The following is a 21,177-nucleotide window of genomic DNA, read 5'->3' on the forward strand; positions in this document are numbered from 1 at the left end:
TTGTATGTGCAAGTGTAAAGTGGATGAAATTATCTAATTGATAATAGGCCTAAGCAATGGGCAGTCTTAAGGAGAGGATCTAGTTTAATAATTCAATTTCAATTCATATATTTTCAAAATGATTGACTTTCTAGACGTCGACCAGACCGGACCACTGAGTGGACCGAACCAACCCGCGCGAAAATTTGATTGATGATGATCCGATCCCGTGAATCCTGTGCTTGACCTTCCGTTTGAATTCCGCTCCGTGACAGCCTTAAACGAAATCGTACTATAATGGAACTGGTTTTGTCTAACTGAATTCGACTCAGGATTAAAATGGAAGGTAGAAAAGCTGGCACCCGAAAAGCTTAGGAATTCTTGTACTAAAAGAAAGAAAACGGGACAAAGGTTCGGAAGGATGAAGACAGCCAGCCGTCCACGGGCGCCGTGGGCTGCTCTGGCCCGGGCTCTGTCCGAGGGATGTGGGGTAATACGACAGCTGTCCATTGCTTCATGTATGCGGTTGATGAGGGGAGCTCCTGCAATCAAGGTGATACCAAATAATAATAATTGTTTGATGAGTGATAATAATTGATAAGATTCTATACGTAAAGGTTTCATTAGATGCATTTGTTTTTACTAGATTGAGGAAGACTGTATTTTATAGACTACAAGTTACAATTTGTTCACTATTCTCTTATACCAGCACCCAGACAGTGATTTTTTTTAAATCGTTGAAAATTACTATTCTCTGTTCATTTTCAACCATGGACCTGCGATACGCAAGCCTTATTTTTGAGTAACCATTGCCTGATTGTGCATGCTTCCTATTATTTGAAAAAAGCATACAGGCAGGCGCGGATCCAGGAGGTGGCCGAGCCGCCCCGGCCCCCCCCCCCTATTTTTTGACAACCTACAGAAAAAGTGTACTCTTTACTTTGCTAGAAAATACGAAAAACAGAAAAAAAAGTAAGAAAGAGGTATTTTACCCATGATGTGTATTTTACAGCCTCGTAACGACCGGCCCGACCCCGAAAGGATACAAAAAAAGGTGAGGGGAAGAATTGGAAAATAGACTTTATATACAATTTTCGCTCGCGCTTCGCGCTCGCATTGCCTGTGTAAGAATCCCATTAAGGAGGGTTAAATGACACTAATATATAATCAATATATATACAATATATCCAGTTCTGATATCAATTTGCACACAATGTTTTAGCTCGCACATCAAGCTTTCATTATTTTGTTTGATTTACACAAATTGTTAATGTGTATCAAAATGTTCAGCTCGCGCTGCGCGCTCGCATTGTTTGATTTGTGAGAAACCTACGCTCTTTGGAAATTCCTACCGAAATTTGTGAAAATGCTCCTTTATCATGTCAGTATATCAAAAAATTAAGCTCATGCTTCGCGCTCGCATTTAATTGTTTGAGACACACAGCTTGTTTAGTTAAATAAAAACGCGCTTAGACTGTTTATATTTTTCAGGTCGGAATATCAGAAATTTTGAACTCGCGCTTCGCACTCTCATTATTTAATTGGTGATACTTGTATCCTCTTCATTAATCACTAAAAACAGTCCTAATTGAGTCACTTTTCACGTTACTATATGATAAAATTTCGGCTCGCGCTTCGCGCTCGCATTGTTTAGTTGGATACTTATCCTTGTTCATGATTATAAAAACTGATATGAATCTTCAGTTCTAAGGACATAAATTATAAAAAAAAAATTTTAGCTCGCACTTTGCGCTCGCATTATATATTAAGACCACATGAGATACCTTATATTGTTTATAGCAATAAAAACTAACATATACTTAAAACTTCAGTCTTTAGTTAGGACTAGCCCCTGAAAAACTAAAAAAAAAAGCCAGATTGTAGCGGCCAATCGAGAAAAATGTTGATCAAAATATTTTTCGCCCCCCCTATTGGCGAAAGCTGGATCCGCCCCTGTACAGGTGACCTTCGATCAACTATAAATTTCAATCAGCACACTTCTGCACCGTCACATAATAACCTCAGAAATCTTTTGGAAAAATTTAGTTGAAAAAGAAATATAAAAGAAACGATTCCATGAAAGAGTGTGAAAAGTTTAAAAAAAATAATACGAAAGTAACGAGCCTTTTGAAAGTTGACGTCATAATGACTTGGACACAGAAAAACAGAAATGATTTGGCAATAACACAAAAATGTATTTGGGGAGTATGTACAAATTTTACAACTCCCCGAGTACTTCCCTTCATGATTTTACTCATTGTCAAGTCTATCTATTTGTCAGGCCTAGCTGTGTTTTCTTTCATCGGATGACTCGTATACAAGAAGATTCATAAAAATCATGGACAAAGGGTTTGTGCTATCCTTACAATGCGGAAAATAGATGTTTGATGGAATAACGGGGAGAGTTTAAATTCTGTGACTCATAAATCTTAGTCAGTGTATCTCCATAGCCTAAATGATTTTGAAATTCAAATGCTCATAGCTTTCTTATTGTTTGTCAAAATTTGTTCTTAAGATTTCTTTCATCATTTCTTTTTTTTTCATGCAAATGAACTTTTACCTTTGTTTTTCATTCTCCTTAAACATTTATATCCAGAATATTAGGAGGAAAATTTGGAAAATGTAATTATGAATTGTACAATAGACATGCCCTTTCAACTACATTATTAGAATTTCATTTTCCTAAGACTAAAAATTTTCTCACTTCGCTCGCTCGGGGCGTTCTGAATTTTCACACAGTTCCCATGATGTGTATCCTCAAAATCTAGGGTAAAGGGATACTCCGGGCTGAAAATATTCATATCTAAATAGAGTAAAATTCACAGAGCAAAATGCTGAAAATTTCATCAAAATCGGATAACAAATAGTAAAATTATTGCATTTTAAAGATTTGCATTATTCTGTTGAAACAGACATGCCTTCATGTTCATGAATTTTCATTCGATGGGCTGATGATGTCATATCTCCACTTTCCTTTTTCTTATGTTATTACCATGTTATTACATGAATTCATAGTTTCATTTTTTCAAAAATGTGTAAATGATGTGTCTCCATTATGACGAAATAAGTATAGCAACAAGAAATAACTAATGTACCTAAGCAGTTGTCAATCCAATTGTATTAGTTCTTGGTAGAAAAAAAATTGAATAAACCTTATTTAATTTTTAATAAAATACATAAGAACAAGACATAGTGGGGATATGACATCAGCCCACCTAATGAATATTCATGAAGACGTGCCTAGAACTGTTTCACATGGATAATGCAAATCTTTAAAATTCATTAACTTTGTTATTCGTTATATCCGATTTTGTTGAAATTTTCAGCATTTTGCTCGGTGAATTTTACTCTTTTTATTTAGATTAAATATTCTAATCCCCGAGCATCCCTTAATATGATAATGCCACGGCGTTGAAGTAATGTGTTTTGAAAAAACACATGCGTGGTTTGATTGAAAAGGGTTATATTTTAGGTGTAAAAATGGCTGAATAAGGAAAGAAAAAAGGACCGGAAAAGTGTCAGGTATAAATAACATTATTATAATGTTATTTTCTGAACATCATGTCAAAACCTACCACTAAGTAATTGTTATGAAAAGTTGAAAAATTCTCGCAAACTCCAATCGCTCGGGACTTTTATGAAACTTTTTCCACTCGCGCCCCCTCGCGCCCCCTCGCGCCATGCTATGCCCCCTCATTTGAAACCAAAACCCAAGAAAAAGAAGCAATCTTATTGGAAAAGGTAAAATGAGAGGAACAATTTAAAACAAGTTTCATCAAAATCGGTTATGAAACAAGCAAGTTAGGAACGTTTAAAAACTTTCTTCGTACTCTCTATGGGATCCTCAAATTGGCAAACGTGCTTCAAAATGGCTGATTTTGTGGACAACTCTCCATTTATTTTGTACACAAATTTTCAGATATTACTCATGATTATCTATCAAATTGCATCTTGTCTCCTTCTGAACACATCATATGTCAATGAAAAATGTAATTCACACCACATATTTCAAGGTCAAGAGGAGATTATTTGAAATATATAAAATAAAGGGGAAAATCTGAAAATTCGTGTACAAAACAAATGGAGAGTTGTCCACAAAATCAGCCATCTTGAAGCATGTTTGCCAATTTGAGGATCCCCATATAGAATAATTATAATAATAATAACCTTTTACTTACCCATTTGGCCACTTCAGTTGGAAAATTACTCTTCCAGCGGGCCCATGCTTAACATAATATGTTTATTATTACCCTTCTCCAATCAAAATGCTGAGCGCCTAGCAAGAAGGCAGAATGTTCCAACCCACGACCTCCCGTTCGTGAGGCGGACGCTTTACCACCATGCCCGGTAAGTACAAGACTGTTAAAAATGTCCATAAAATATTTCATAACCGATCTTGATGAAACTTGTTTTTAATTGTTCCTCTCATTTTACTCTTTCCAAAGATATTGTTTCTTTTCTAGGGTTTTGGTTTCCTTTAATCATCACGTTACTCTTGTATAGAGCTTTGAGCAACGCTCACGAAAAAGCCTGTTCATCATTGGCGTTCAGATGGGGGGTATGCTGTTCTTAAAAAAATCAATATTATGTCAAAATCTATCACAAACTGAATTTTTTATAATGAATATGTCGCAATTTTTGCTCGGTCGCTCTCAACTTAAAAAAAATACGATATACACCATATCTAGCCCCCTAAATTTTTTTTTTTCATTCCGCCACTGCTGTTCACATCATGATATGACCGGATTAATTTTTTACTGGCAATCAAAAAAATCTCTTTTTTTAAAGATTTTTTTATAAGTGTAAACTTTTTTTTTTTGATACGCACTGTATAACTAACTTTCCTAGCAGACAACTCCCTCGCAGGATAACTCCCCGACGACATCTTCCCTCGCTCTAAACGATTTCATACCAACCCTTCGGTTTCTCTTTTCTTGTCAAAATAATGTTAGTTAATATAGTACTTTTCTCAAGGCTACCCCGGTCAGGGATAACAAACGGAAACGGGGATGGAGATAGTTCACTGTGTTTACTCCTTGAGTTTTTAAAACGGCTATATTTGTCGCTTAATTGTTGACCATTCATTGGAACCCTTTAAATTTGTGCCAAACGTCGTTGATGATAATAGTTTCGCACACTTTGGACCGATGCGATGCGCTCTTCATCTTTGAAGAGACAAAAACTAGAATTTTGGTGCGTTCAATAAACTTAAACAAGGAAATATATATGAAGAGTTTGGTTGCAAAATGGGTTAGGTGACTTAGGTCCACTTTCGACCATTCCGAGAAAAAACATGTTTTTTTTTATTTTCACTTATTGCATTATTCTTATGAGAAATTAGATTGTCATATTTTACTACCCTATCACGTGAACATCAAATTGGGCATAAAAGAAATCTACCTGTCTTCATATTTTGAAAATATTTTTTTTCAAAAAATCTGTGTGGACCTAACCCCTTTTGTAACCAAACTGAAATAGACCTTATCCCTTTTGGAAAAGGGATTTTTCTTTGCCATTTTAGTTCACTTTTTAATGGGTATTTCAACTATTATTTGGTATCATCTTAGAGTTACTTAAAAATCTACACATTGAGACCCCCCCCCCCCAAAAAAAATGGATATAACCACTTTTGTAAATGACTGAAATTTTACTGAATGGAGTAGAAGAAATGGTGTTCACAAAAAATGAAGAATTTTAGGTACAGACATGATAGAGGGATGATGTGTACAACTTCACACCGAAAAGTGTCAATGTAGAATCCAGATTCACTCATCCTCCCTTTTAATTATTACTATTCTTCTTCTTCTTCTCCATCTTCTTCGTCTTCTTCTTCTTCTCCTTCTCTTTCTTCTTCCTTTTAAACTTCTCCTCCTTCATCTTCTTCGCGCCACTGAATGGTATGAATGAGGACTTAAAATTTAACGTGTTATTCTATTTCATGGCCGTACGTAGCGGAAGGGGGGAGCAGAAAGTAGTTGCCCCTTGAAATATGGATATTGGGATTATAATTTTCACAAAACATCGCGGAAATATGACCGGATCGGATGCGATCACCCGAGGAGATGGCACATTCCCCCCCCCCCCCCCCGGGATTCCCCGTCACGTACACAATAATACAATTTGGAATCAATACTTATTTTTAAATCTTGCCTTGCTTGCTTGCATTATTTTTTTGTTTTTGTAATTTGGTTTATCCATTCGTTAAATAGAGTAAAGAGATAATAAAAGAACAGAAATTGCATCATTAAATGAAGGCTATATTTATGGATCCATATACAGGTCCTGCACTTCCACCTATATGTTCTATTTCCTGTAGACGTGGATCCCAATTTCCTGCCCGGAATTTCGATGAATATAATTATTGATTAGCTAAGTTGTCTTTATATGAAGTGGCAACGAAACCAGACTGGGTCCGACGAACCCCCCCCCCCCCCCTCCACCCACATTCACTTGTTTCAGTAAACTTTTAACAGAAACCTGAAAAATGGCCATGAAATTGTGATTTGTATTTTCAGCAACTTCAGTCCCACACTCTTCGCTGACTGACCCCCCCCTTCCCCATTGTTCTGCGGCCCATTATAGCCCCACGGTCGTGGGGGGCGAATTCTTGATGGCTGCCCACCTTTTAGCGAAAACCCTAAGAAAAAATACTTCACTGGCACAGCTAGGTACGAGCCCATGAGCACCCCCCCCCCCACACACACACACACACACAAAACAAACACTGCCAAACCAATCGGAATAGGATCGGAAAGGATTACAGTTTATCACAATCTTTCTGTATTCAGAGGTCAAATGCGAGTGCCTAATAATATGAGTTCAAAGTCCTGTTTTATTAAGTGTACCATGAATGAACCCAACGATAAAGGAAAATCGGCAAGTCTAAATAGTAATACATGTATCATACGAACTGTCACCAAACTGTCCGCTTGGTTATACGTGCGAGGTAATCGCCTCTTTAGACTCCGGTCTCACCGCACGCAGGAATATGGCTTTCAAAAATGACTATGTGCTTTTTACCATCTGCCTGTTGCTTGGCAGTTCAGTATTGTGTGATAGTGCCAGAGTATTATTCGTAGGAGTTTATGCAGGCGGGAGTCACGTGATGGCATTGATTCCTATAGGGAGATCTCTTGTTGAACGAGGACATGAGGTCACATTTTTAATTAATGATTTGATAAGCGCGAAATACGTTCAGCCGGAGTACACTGATTATCTTAAGTTCGAAACCTACAGCTTTCCAAGTCTAAACAGAGATTATGAACACCTTCAATACAAAGTGAACGACCTGGCTTTTGCTGGTGACCAGTATAGCCAAATGATTATCCTGGCATCAATGTTCTCGGATCTAAACCGGCGGAGTTGCGAGGCACTGTTTGGCGACGCGAAGCTTATGAAACGTTTGCAAGATGTGGATGTTGTGGTGGTTGATGTGGTTTGGCCTTGTGGAATCTATATGAAGGCATTCTTCTCAAAGCAAAGGGGCACCAAAATTCGTGGAGTCGTCGTTTCTACTTCAGCAGCATTCCCATACATACAACAGCTTGCCGGGTCTCCAGTTAACCCATCCTATCAACCTATGCTTTCCTCAGGGTTGTCTTCTAGCATGTCATTCTCGCAACGCGTTATGAATACCATTTCCTACCTGGTAGGAAACATGTTTACTTACAACCTTATTTCAAAACCCTTTCATGGGATAGTAGATGTATACGGTCTGGATCCAGAAATGAAAAGTTCTATTCACGCGGAAGTTGATTTATATCTCATTAACTCGGATTTTTCGATCGGGTTCCCGCATTCCTTAACTCCGAATGTCATTCCAGTCGGTGGTCTTACTGCAAGACCAGCCCAGCGTCTTGAGGACGAGTTGGAAAGCTTCATGCAAAGTTCTGGAGAGCAAGGAGTCGTTGTCTTCTCGCTTGGTTCGAACTTCACAGAGATAACCAAATCAAAACCCGAGCTCACTGAAAATTTCCTCGAGGCTCTGGGCCGTTTGCCTCATAAGGTTCTGTTTCACCTAAGAGCAGATCTCCCAGAACGCTTTTCAGAAAACATCAAGTTTCTATCATGGCTTCCCCTCCAGGATGTCCTCGGTCATCCCAAGACCCGTCTCCTGGTCTATCATGGTGGCAACAATGGTTTCCTGGAGGCAGTGTACCACGGTGTGCCACTGGTCGTCATGCCCCTAGTCGGCGACCAGGTCGACGTATCTGTCATGGTCAAGGAGTTGAGACTCGGTACCACTCTTGACAAGACACGTTTGAACGCGGACTACATTTACCAAACCCTGACAGAAGCTCTGGGAAATCCAGAGTACAGTAAGAACGCGAAGCGTGCTTCGGCTATTTTAAGAGACCGGCCAATGACAGCTCCTGATCGAGCAGCTTTCTGGATAGAACACGTCATCAAACATGGTGGAAGCTACATGCGATCCCCTGCCCACGACTTATCATTTATTCAGTATCATTTGTTAGATGTTGTTTTGATATTAACTTTAATATGTTTAACATTAATGCTCCTCGCTTATAAACTTCTTAGATTATGTATTTGCTTTTGCTTCCGTTTAACCAAAGGTGACAAAATTAAGAATGAGTAATGACTGGAATTTAAAAAAAAATGAAGAAAAGGAACGTTTATAATCAATGTTTGTAATGGTAGTACACTTGCTAGATAAATCGTGATTCATAAAAACCGCCATCCAGTTAAAAGACGGATTGTATAATGACATGTATGACCGATGTAACTTACTAATGGTTGTCCGGTATGCATATCATATCTGTATCTTTTTTTATACTCGCAAGTCAAATTTTGAAATTACTGAAAGTAATCAGTCATCCATATGAACAATGTTTCTTGAAGGTAAATTATAATGCTGTGTGAAGAATATTTTGGATATGTGGTGGGTTTTTTAACAATTGCTGTAATAATGGAAGTATATGCCCTTAATATGTTTTTATCCAATCACAAGGTGATGAAATCATGAGTAGATAATTGCTTATTGTTCAATTTTAAACATTTTTTTTCTTTGAACCACATCCCCAGTTCCCAGAAGAAGCTGTAATTGCGATCAGCGCCTTTGTAAATTTTGTAAGAAAACACATATTTAGAAAATGACAAAATATTGAATAAAAATCAATTTACAATGCCTTAGAGTATTAAAAAAGCAACTAGTTAAGCAAATGACAAAAATAATAAATATCTCTTGAAGACTTCATTATCAATATATTCAGTTTAATCTGACTTTATAACATAAGTTTAATTCAAGTACATAGATGTTTATATGCGCAATAAAAAAATAAACAAGTGATTAACTAGTATTTAACTTTATCTTGAATTTTGTTTGGGGATTTTCAGGAGTGTTCGTGAAAGGACGTGCTCGATGTCAGGACTGCTAGATGTTTCATCTGCCAGAAACTCCTTTATTCGAAAGTCGTATATTAACGATCTTCAACACCTATGATTCTCAGCCAAGCGAATTTCAGGGAAGAGACCATTTGCAAAAAGAGTTGTGTTTAAATGCAAGTCCTGGGTCAGGTGTTACAAAGGGTTTCGATTGATCCGATCAATCGCAACTATGGAAAGCCAGAAGAGTCAACATATAAAATGCATGTTCAAAAGATTTTCAAGACAGAAATGTATATCCATAAATTCATTGATATCTTGACAATTTGGTATGTTCTCCTTTTTTTCCAAAGGACATTTTGCAAATTTTCTAGAGAAAAAATATGACACGGATGGATTTCCATAGAGTTACGATTGATTGGATGACGTATGGAATCATCAGACATGCCATATGGGATGTATTCATGTATTCAATACTAGAAAATTTATTTCTAAAAATGTATTAGGAAAGCAGCTGGTTTCTGGTTCATAAATTTCTGGTTCATAAATTAATATTAGATTGGTTTCAAAAAAACATTTATTTAGAAGATTTTTTTTTAATTGGTTTTTACATCTGTGAGTCTAAAGTGAATTTGATTTACATATGACTTTATTCACAATATGCAGGTTACAAGGTATATAATTATGTTAAATTACTTTAGAAGTTTGGAAGGTATTTAAAAATGATTTCAAGTATTATGTTGAGTGGAAATAAAAAAAAAAGAAGATAGAAGAACTCGATATGTTTGTGTTCTAGATATTCTTACTCTTTCTGCATCTGTATGTAACCACTTTTTTATTTTTCACCGGTTGATTATTTTTTTGTACATGCGATTATATTGTTATTTTGATATTATAAAATAAAGTACCTCAGAAGAGGAAAAGAAAAAAGAGGGAGAGCACTCGCACAATCATGTCGCATGCGCTGAGCAAGAAACGAAAAGTGTTTGTCTTGACATTGATAGGAGGGGTATTGTTGCTACAGTCCCCATAAACAGCCGTCTGGACCATTTTGGACGTTAGTCGTTTTCAATATTTCTATTCACCAGTAGCTGTATCCATTCTGCCTTGAGTAATTTCTTGGGAATCTTCATTTGTGTCGCGGATGCACAGGCGGTGTTTGCCAATATATGAGCGCGAAGAGACTGGAAGGATCCTGGTTGGACGATGACCAACTTCAGCCGACCAATCGCATCTCGTTTTCGTTGATGGGCGTAGCCTGCTGCATCCGCCTGTAGTTGAGTATCGACTTGTGATGTTAGCTGAGAATTGACAACAAAATAATATTTAAAAACTCGAATGGTAATTCAGAAGATTACATTTTTGCTGAAGAAACTAGAAACAGGATTCTGCCATGATCATACCCACATTGATTGGTAAACTTATTTTCAGTCAAAGGAATTTTGGTTTTTATTGGTTGTTCATTGTTAAAACAGGCCAATTGACTTTCATTTTGACGAAGTGGAGCTAGTTAGCTCATCGGAAATTGAGTCTTGAAGAGTTTCAATATAATAAATCCATGCTACGTCATGATAATGTGGCTGGTTAAATAATGTCATGATTGGTCCGGAATGATCCTTGAAGGTGAGGGGGAGAGAAAAGGGACGGGTAAGGGACAATGAAAGAGAGAGTACCTCGTCAACGTTCAGCTCGCTTGTGCCCTCGTCTTCATCCACTTCAGCAAATATAACATAATAGACCCTGTTTCTCAGATCAGTGTGACCTAAATCAGAAGAAGAACATGATATGAATTTGTATGACAAAGTCAGTTTACTGAAAACATGCGAATCTTATATAGCACAGGGGCCCGTTTCATTTTAGGTCTTTAATTGTTGTACTTGGTCACATGTTAACAGAGTCGGGTAGCCAATCACAGTCCAGATTTCCGTGGTAGTTGCCATATTAATGACAAAGTTACAATATTTTGTAACTCTTTTAACAGGCCCCAGCATCGTGGTACAATGCGAGATTATTTTGACAATGCAAGTTAAAGGAAGATCTTTTTGGCGAAAGCAAAAAATCAAAAATTGAATCTCACCTAGTGCATCTTCGTAAAGCACACTTTCAACACAGGAGTAGTCAACAAGGACCTTCCCGGAAGCTGCTAGTGAATCTACGATGGCTGACCTCAGGTTCACTTCCGTTGTCTTTTCTCCTTTCAAATTCAGAAGTTCACCAGATCTGTTTTTATACAGAAAAGGGTATTTGTCATTTGTCTATTTTTCCATCCTAAAAATGACCCTTTCAGTGACATTAATATTTGTCATTGATAGCATACTAGTATTTGATAGCTAAAGCTGAAGGGTGATATGTTTGAGAGAATTTCGGTCTGCAGTCCCTCTACGTTAAGTTTGAGAAAGATTAGCTTTACTCAGTGAAGGTTCAATCTTGACTACCTTGTTGGACGCTCTACGTATAGATCCGTAATAGCGGGTTTTCGCTCCGCCACTCAGAACCAATTCAAGAACACTGTAAATGTAATTAAAATGCATGTAAAATCACAATGAAACAACTGAAAGATCTTTGTAAAGAAGTGGTGAACTGGAGCAGCAGAACGTCTCAAGTTTCGTAGCTGAAGAAAACTTGCAAATATGTCGTTTGTCCAGAGTCCAGGATGAAACTGCTGTTTTGATTTACCAATTTTCGGCAAAGACTTTTTGGTTGCTTATTGCCATGAAGGGCATTTGACAATACATTTTCTGTGTTCTTGAAAGCATCATGTGCAGTGGTGCAAAAACTCGTTAATATCGATCTCGATACCGACATGTGTATAAGGTAAACCGTAAAACTTATCGGCCCGTATTCTGAAGTCGGGTTTAACTTAAACTCTGGTTTAAAGTTGTGGTTTAAGTATGGGTAGCCAACTGTAACATAAATCACTAAAAGTAGAGATATCATACTTCAGCTCATTTGGCTCTCAAATCATTCATAATTGTCGAGGAAGTATAAAAAGATTATTGTCTTCACCATCGATAATCAGGAAAGAGCAAAGTAAATATAAGAAACATACAACTTAATTAAAAATCTTGATACTTTTTGCTTCCCATACTTAAACCACAAATTTAAACCTGAGTTTAAGTTAAACCCGACTTCAGAATACAGGCCATCGGGTTTATACAGTCGTTTTATGATCACCTGTACTGGAAATCCAGGATTGGAGCACTGTTGTGGAACTTCGTCACTTTGATGACGTCACCAAGGCGATATCGATAAAGACCATCCATGTTCGTGATGGCGAGTTCATATGTCTGGCCTTCTTTGACTTCGTCTGCCAAGAGTGTATCGGGTTGGTCTTCTTCACTTTAAGAATTAATCAAATTATATTGTATCAACACTCCAAAGAAACAAATGTATCAATAGCCAGTCGGTATGTTTTCAGTTGAACTCATGTTTTCAATTTACCACTTGGAAGGCTAGCAATTAAGTTTACGATGAAAAGGGGTATCCGAGGGCAGGAGGGAACCGGAATTCCCACTGAAATGTGAGGTACATTTTGCCAAGAAGCAAGAAGGCCATTAGGTGAATTGGTATATTTTCCTGGAGAAGAGTAAAATAATGGGATATAAAGCACAAAAACGAGTGTATTGAGTAAACGTTCTAGGGCCTACCTATGTTCGATCGGGATAAACTCGTAAAACAGATCACCAGGGACTACAATGTACTGATGATCTTCTCCGTAAAGTGTGCCAATCGTACCTTCCGATGCGTTGTAGGTAGACGAAATGAGTGGAATCCCTAAAATAAGTCCGAAAATAAGGAGGAACAAAATGATCCGAAAATACAATCTCGATTTTATAGACATGTGATATTATTTGCATTTGACATGTCAATTTTCAGGTTCTGACATGCCGCTGGTACATTTTGATACAGGTTACTAAATTTAGTCTAACTTTTGGCAATAGTGATCTTCAGTTGGTATCAACAAACTCGTTGCTTCCCTGCTGGAAAGACAGAGTGTTCAAGTAGTTAACTATGTGAAGATACGATTATGACGGTGTGTTAGAATGAAAAAGACAATGTCACACCATGGTCACCTGGACAATGCAATGTTGAGTGTGTACACATAGTGGGCTCTGTGGATATAGGATTCAGAATCTTACATTTTGAGCACTCTAACAGCACAGTTTCACATTGTCTTCCGGACAGTGTTTTTCCAACATCACTGATTTCCCAAATGCTGTAGGAGCTAAAAAAAAATAGTAGACATACCTTTGGTATACGTAGCCTGTAAACGCTTTGCGTAGACCACAGATGCCCCAGATGATATCCCAAGCATGTACCTCATCCGCGGCCATATCCGTCTTGCAATACCGACAAAACCCTTCTGAAACTCCTTGGTTAGTTCAGCCGCTCTTTCAGGATCTGGCACCAACTCTGATTCCAGAGCAGCTCTAACATCAGCATCGATGTCGAGGTGGACATTTATCTTTCCTTGGTCGATATCGTCAACGAGATCTCGCCATTCATCCTCGAGCAGGGAAAAGAACGAGTACGTGGTCGGGGCAAAGAATGCGCTGATGTACTTGAGGGTCGGATCTCTGAGTCCGAAAAGGAGATGAACGTACATAGCATGTCGTTCATTGGTCAGTCGCATTCCGGCTGGCGGTGTGCTGAAGGTGATCCGAAAGAGTAGATCTGGGATCTGAATCATCGAGATAGGGCCCATTGGAATCCCACCTTCAGACATCTTCGGTTCGGTGTGAACGTAGAGTAGACACACCGTTTGCAGCAGCGACTGCCCAGGATCGTACCGCTTTCGGAGCACACGAGATACTACGGTGCCCAGTTTGAAGAGAAAGACAGATTGGCGTTTCTTGGAAGCGATGATAAGCTTCCGACGTCCTGTTGTTCCTGATGTCAAAGCTATCCTTGAAGGCTTTCCTGGGAGAACAACGTTTTCCTCTCCTTGTGCGACGCGCTCCACATACGGCCGATAATGCGCGTATGTCGTCAGCGGATGACTGGTCCTGAAGTCAGACACTGAAGTCATCTTAGCGAATCCGTGGTCTCTTCCGTAAGCAGTCTTCGCCATCTCCGACAATGTCTTCATGAGAAACCTTTGTTGCGTCTCCATGCAATGGATCGAGTCAAATTCTTGCCGTTTCTGGTAGAAAGCCCCAACCCATTCCATAATGTTCATGAATAAATACCGACATATTAGGAGCTTGGCGTCATCATATTTTGGTGCAATCAAGAAGGAGACATGTAACAGTATAAATGTTATCGTAGACATGCAGATGAGAGCACACACTGAAATGAATTCAAGAAAATATACGTTAATAATCTATGTCCTACAGTAGCAGTGGCGTAATGAGCCAACAATTTTCGGAGGCGGTCAGATATTGCGGATGGAGCTAAAGTTTTGAAAATATTACAGTGAACAAGGTTTTGACCATTATAATAAAAAATGTAATTTTAGAAAGATATTGAAAAGGAAAAAATGTAATTTTAGAAAGATATTGAAAAGGAAAAAATGTTCAGAAATTTTTTCTTCTCTTATAGAGGGGTGGTCAGCTATACGCCAGTGACAGTTATTATAAAGCATCATACAACAGTTTCATTTAAGCTACACTTTTCTCCAAAGCACCCAAACTTGCGCATCACTTCAACCAAAGAGAGACGAAATTTGTAAAAATTGTATAGAAAATAGAAGGAAATCAAATATACCACAGGCATAAGATAAATGAGGTATGACAGGAGACAATAATGGCCAATCTATCTCAATAAAATGGGACACCAATACTATACTCAAACCCTTATTATTGAGGGCGCCCTTGATCATTCGCTAACATGTCGTATAATGTAATTAAGCGAAATCTATACATTTTTATCGTGAGGACTATTGTTAATTCTAGTGATGTCTTTGTGGTGAAATAGTTGATTTATCGATCGTTATGAAGGAGACCCGAAGGTAGTAACGCCCGGGAGTAACGCCTATACTTACGAATACGAATGTAGATAATATTCAAAGAAATTATTTATAGTATAATGTACCTTTATACTAATAGTGCCGATCGAATTCGTAGAGTGGGCATCCCACTATGCATATTAAAAAAAACAGAATAATACCACATACAGACTGTTGTAGTACTACATGACTTGTATACTCTCATAAATTGAATGCAACTTACCCCACACTATGAATGCTGGCCAAGAGAGCCGCCATGCATCTATCGTCCAGAGTGGAAAAACCACGAGCATCAAACACATGCAGCCCAGCAGAAGAAGCTTGCCCTGCGCGAACATGTTTCACTGATGAAAAAAATATTATGCGAATATTTTAACCAACAAGTTTATTAGTTTCCCTAGCCTGTCGTCATGTGTCACAGTAAATGAATGAATGTTTATGACGATGCAGAGGTATGATCCTGTTGTATGCACATCAGAACTTTTACATTCTAGAACAGAGGCATAATGAATTGATCATACAGTACATCATAAAGAGTGCTATGCTCCGCTCATGGCCCACGTATACGTTGACAAAAGATTTGTTTTTCAATATTTCAGGAGTCAAAAGTTCATCTTTTCATGCGAATATTATCGATAATTCACAGTTTCCCTCTCGTCGTATGTCACAGTAAACAGATAAACGAATGTTTATGATAATGCAGAGATATAATCCTGTTGGTAAAGCGCCAATTTGTCCACTTCCAACTTGTCCACTCATCACATGGTCTACTTCATTTATTCTAATGCCATTCCGTCCATCAACATTTCGTCTAACAACCATTTGGTCCAATGACCATTTAGTCCAATCATCACTTCGTCTAATCACCATTTCGTCTATTACCATTTCATCTAATAACCAGTTGATCTTCTACACATTTTCTTTTCATTCCTTTTGCACAATACTTTAGTTTAATTAGAACAAATGGTATGGTATGGACTAAATGACTTTTGGATCAACTTTATGACTAAAGGCATTAGACTAATTGAAAGTAGACCATGTGGTGAGTAGACGAACTGATGATTGACCAAATGGTAGTAGACGAGTTGGCAATTGGAAGATTAGACGAATTGAAAATAAGCCGCACAGAGCTATGCATTCCAGAGCAGAGAATGCTGCGCTCGTAGTCCATGTACAGACTGACAAAGGGTATGTTTTTCAATATTTCAGAAGTCAAGAGTTCATCTTTTTTGCTCGACTTGTAACCGTGAATAGCATTATACATGTAACAGTGGTGATGCACAGTGACGGATGCTTTAGCTAGGTCAAACGTAGTGTCATCTATCCCCAAGTAGGCCCCTTCCATGGCTTTACATACCCTACCCCCTCTTTCTCTCTCTCCCACTCCCTCTCTTTCTCTTTTTCTTTGAAGATATGAAGATCTTGATTATAAAGAGCTCAAAAGGCACTAAAACCACTTTTGATCAAAATTTATTTTAAGTACAAGCACATGGGAAACGAATGCACCGGCATGTCACATAATTAACACGATTTTCAATGTTAAATAAACCTGGTTACAAATTAAGGTTTCATTCGATTTCGGGTTCCCCACCAACAACGAGAACACTATAATCGGATATGAAATAAGAAACTTATGACATTTTTAATGGGATGGTCCGGGCTGAGTTACGATTGAGCCGAAAAAGGACGGCCAGCAACGCATTATTATGCATGTTTGTTCAAATTATTTTCTAGCTATGATGTATATTCACGCGTTCATTGTTTTATTGTAAATTCACTGCGCTTCTCTTTGCATTCCAAGGACATTGTGCGAATTTTTCGTAGATAAAATTATGGTATGGATGGATTTCCATAGAGTTACGATTGGTCGGATCAATCGTAACTCTTTGTAAGACGGGCCCAGGTGCAGTGCATGTGTGAATGAAAAAAATGTGCCAAATTATTATTATAAGTTGTAGTAGTAGTACAAGTAGTAGTATTGTTATTATTGCTGTTGTTATTATTATCATTATTATCATCATTATTTTTATCATTATTATTATTATCATCATCATCATTAAGTTTCTTCTCTTCTCCCTGGCGGATAGAGGTCATTGCCCTAGTTTGCATTTACCCATTTTTCCATTTTGTGTACCTATATTTATTTTTGCAATCAATTTCCTCGGTCAAGTTTGACATACAAAGTCTTCCCAAGGGGACCGGGGTGGAGTGCTTTGAATGAGAAATGACGATCATCGGAAATAATATGCATTATAAATAATCTGATCTCTCGAAAATTAAACCTTTCAAGAGGACATTAATATGCCTCATTTAGCACAAGCACATTTCGACAACCACGTAATATATATTATATTCAACATTGTGCAAGAGTATAATATGATCGCTAGCCGCTTGTGAATTTTTTTCTGCCCCCCCCCCTTTTTTTGGGGGGGGGTACATTTTCAATTAATCAAATCCACATGTTTTGTATCATAGCATGGCATTAAAACAGCGATATACAATCATGTTCATGTATTTTTGGAGGAAATACAGTTTGTAATTGCAGAATATAATGTGAACAAAAATGTTACTGCAATAAATCCAGAGCAGCAATAGATACTGGCAAACGCCCTCTAGTGTTCATAATTATTTTGATTAAAGATAAATTCCAGTTTTGGTAACGACCTCAAAATGACTTTTGACAGAATCTGATATAATGACCACCCAAGTGTCTGTTTGTATAAATAAAAAATATGTGCCAAAGGATTATGGAAGAAATTGTGTAATTGCTGAGAAATAAGCAAAATAAGCGCGGATTCGGTCACTTCCGTCGGGTCTTTATTCCAGCAATATTAATACACTGTCCCACGTGTGCTTATCTGTGTTGGTGATCTTCATTGTGAACATTTTTCAGCGTAGATTTCAAGATTTCACAAAGTTCAGCTTATGTAAGTGTACCAGATCTAGATCCTCGATTATATTCTGACAATTAAGCCTGGTTTTACAGACTTTCTCATGAAATCAGTGTTTACTGCAACTACTGGCATTTCTCTTTAACACTCTTCCACTTGAAGACATTTTTCCTTCTTCTTCTTCTTTTTTTTAAATTCTGATCTGTGCTTCTGCTTTCCACCTCAGTACCAAGGTACATGTATAATGAAATGCGTTGTACAGATTTCTTATTAAATATCATTAATCGTGTTGGTGCATTAGGGTTAGTGTACTATGCGAAGTGATGCGTGTCACCAGTAAATGAAAACAAAATTTCAAAGTACTCGTCTAAATCCTCTTTTAAGTGTAATGAGTTAATAAGTACTTTCATATTTGAAATCGAAAATTATTCATTGCTGTTTTAATTCTGAAGACATTTTGCGTGTCAACGTTTTTTTTAACATTACCCTTCACTTCAGGATGATAATTATGTGCATATACTCACAGGAAACTACATGTAGATCTTATTCATGGTCAATCCTCTCTTTTACCAGGTAAACTACTTCCTTCTTACCTTGGGTTATCATTATCACCATCGGGATTGTTTAACCATAGAGCTATTATAATTCCATGGTTTAACCAACCTGTAAATATGAAATCAATGGAAGCTTAAAAGTGCCACCCGGATGTTCGTATAATCATCTAGTCATGTCTAGGGAAAAGGACAAGATGACGATATCTCAGATCTAGTCATGTCTACATCCCGTGGGAGAGATGATCAGATGACAAGATCTTGGGTCTCGTCATATATCTGGGAAATTTGGGGGGGTTAGGCTCATATTTACAGCTATAATCAAAGACAGCGAAGTATCAAGTATTGATCTAAATTTAGAATACACCCTTTCTAAAAAAAAAAAAAAAAAAGATCACCTGCGGAAGATATGCAGTGACTGCCAAAAATCGCAAAATAAAATGCCAGTTGCAAAACAAGCCCCTCCCCCTTACTATACAACTATGGTGCTAATCTTCAATAAAGATGTTCTGGTTCAATCGAGCTTGGAGAAGTAATGGACAGAATGATTGATTTTATCACAAAGTAAAATTGAATCTGGTGTCTTGGTGTTATTTCATCCCACTTTTTATCATCGACGCCAAACTGATTGGCCGGTCACGGATGCATGCCTTCTCTTACAATAACATCGCGAATGAAACATTACACCCTTCTTGTTCTTCTTCATTAATCTTGGAATATAAAATGCATTTTGTTTGCAAACCAGCAAAGGGTCTTTTCTTTTTATTAATAATTAATATTGGATGACGCCACCTACTGCTTGCATATGGGAAGTAGTTCCAGAAATCTTTTATCTACCGGTATAACAAATCGCAAAATGAGGTGTTCAATTCTTGGACCTGAAATTGTCGCGTCATTCCTTAGTTTTCTTAAGGGGACATTGTGGGAGGTTAGAGGAGGCCATTAATTGGGGAGACGCCTCTATCAACCCCTATTTCATATTATGAATAGCGGTCCTTATAAAAAGAAACGCCTTTAAAAGAATTATGACAAGCGAGCCTCTACTCACATTATGAATAACGGTCCTTATCACTTTGACGGTCCCTCACTTAATATTTTTTTTCAGAAAGCATGTACAAACACGTGGTAATCGAATTGCGATTTCATGCACGTTCGGCCTCTACTTTCGCCCCCCCCCCCCCCCCCGTGTAAAACCGTTCCGCGGCCCCTGCGACCCTCAATGAAAACTCCCCCTTTCTGACCTATAATAATAATAATGATGATGATAATAATAATAATTATTATTATTATAATACATCAAGCTACACATTAATCAGGTAGGTACAAACGATTATAACATAAATAAAGAGGTAAAGTACACAATATCAATCATAATAATTATGATCCATTTTGTATAGTGCAACTATATAATTGCATATACTCAACTGTTCTTGATACTCATTATTACCCCGGCTGTAGCTGAGCAGCCATACAGGCGCTAAACATTCAAGTCCTACTGGATACCCATTCATCTCACCTGGGTCGAGTGCAGCACAATAAGGGTAAATATCTTGCTGAAGGAAAACGCGCCATGGCCGGGATTCGAACCCACGTCCCTCTGATTGAAAGACGAGAGTCATAACCACTAGACCACAACGCCCACCCGGAGGAATTAAATAGTCAATCCCTGGTCAATCCCTTTTTTAGTTCATGGAAAAGAAGATATCATGAAAGCACGGTTTTCAATGATGTAATAAGATTACTGATTCTGATTAAAAAGGGGACGGGTCCAGGTAATTTTTATACTGGCAAGACAACCTAATGATTTGAGTATTTTTTTTCTCAAATTTGATAACAGATATAATTATATATTCAAACGTCGCAGTCATGTTTTTCTAATATCTGTCAACGTATTATTTCTTCTTTTCCCCTCCTTACTTTTTTTTAATCTTTTCTTTTCCTTGTTTTGAAATAATATCTTAGAAACCGAAAACGCGACACACTGACGATAGCATTGGATTTTATATATTTAATTTCCGCGTTCGGTGTATCTTTCGAGCGCTTTGAAGGTAAAGTTGTTAAATTTATGAGGTGGATGTGATGGATAGTGCGTGTATAAGAAACTTGATTGGGACGACCCCGGCATTCAATCAATCTAAAGCGTATTTCTTTGATTAAGCTCACGGGAAATCTTGAAGACTCGAACACAGCTTCAATTTGGAAACCAAAGATCGTTTGCGTGCAATGGTCACGAATATAAAGGCAGTGATATTAGACGTTTTGGTCTCAAATGTTTGCTTTAAAGGCAAACGCGATCGGAGATGATTTCTGTACTGTTTGAACCTGCAGAATTACCCAGAATATTATCCGTGCTGTATTGTATTATGTTTATTAGCTTTACATCGGTGGGCGATAGTCTATCCTCCTTAAATGAATTTTTTAAAAAATACGAAAAAAATATATCGTCATGAAGAAACTACCAATCAGG

General features: G+C 37.7%; 2 protein-coding genes across 2 annotated transcripts; one reads left to right on the forward strand and one right to left on the reverse strand.

Annotated features, from left to right (window-relative positions):
* Positions 1–6,829: 6,829 nt before the first annotated feature.
* Positions 6,830–8,581, forward strand: LOC121420176 (UDP-glucuronosyltransferase 1A9-like). The gene has a single exon (XM_041614727.1). It carries the CDS (start codon positions 6,968–6,970, stop codon positions 8,573–8,575), a length of 1,608 nt encoding a protein of 535 aa, XP_041470661.1. The 5' UTR covers positions 6,830–6,967; the 3' UTR covers positions 8,576–8,581.
* A 1,088-nt stretch (positions 8,582–9,669) lies between these two features.
* On the reverse strand, positions 9,670–15,788 carry LOC121406505 (jasmonoyl--L-amino acid synthetase JAR4-like). The gene is made up of 7 exons (XM_041597515.1): positions 15,492–15,788; positions 13,570–14,610; positions 12,969–13,095; positions 12,496–12,660; positions 11,399–11,541; positions 10,995–11,083; positions 9,670–10,622 (listed from the first exon to the last, which is right to left on the reverse strand). Exons 1-7 carry the CDS (start codon positions 15,604–15,606, stop codon positions 10,380–10,382), a joined length of 1,923 nt encoding a protein of 640 aa, XP_041453449.1. The 5' UTR covers positions 15,607–15,788; the 3' UTR covers positions 9,670–10,379.
* Positions 15,789–21,177: the final 5,389 nt, after the last annotated feature.

This window comes from Lytechinus variegatus, chromosome 1, assembly GCF_018143015.1.
Source record: "Lytechinus variegatus isolate NC3 chromosome 1, Lvar_3.0, whole genome shotgun sequence".
NCBI lineage: Eukaryota > Metazoa > Echinodermata > Echinoidea > Temnopleuroida > Toxopneustidae > Lytechinus > Lytechinus variegatus.

Coding starts and splice junctions, on each gene's coding strand:
- LOC121420176 (XM_041614727.1), top strand. CDS start 6,968: ATGGCTTTCAAAAATGACTATGTGCTTTTTACCATCTGCCTGTTGCTT.
- LOC121406505 (XM_041597515.1), bottom strand. CDS start 15,606: ATGTTCGCGCAGGGCAAGCTTCTTCTGCTGGGCTGCATGTGTTTGATG. Junction 14,611..15,491: donor GCCAGCATTCATAGTGTGGG/GTAAGTTGCATT, acceptor AATTCATTTCAG/TGTGTGCTCTCATCTGCATG. Junction 11,084..11,398: donor GCTTTACGAAGATGCACTAG/GTGAGATTCAAT, acceptor CTTCTGATTTAG/GTCACACTGATCTGAGAAAC.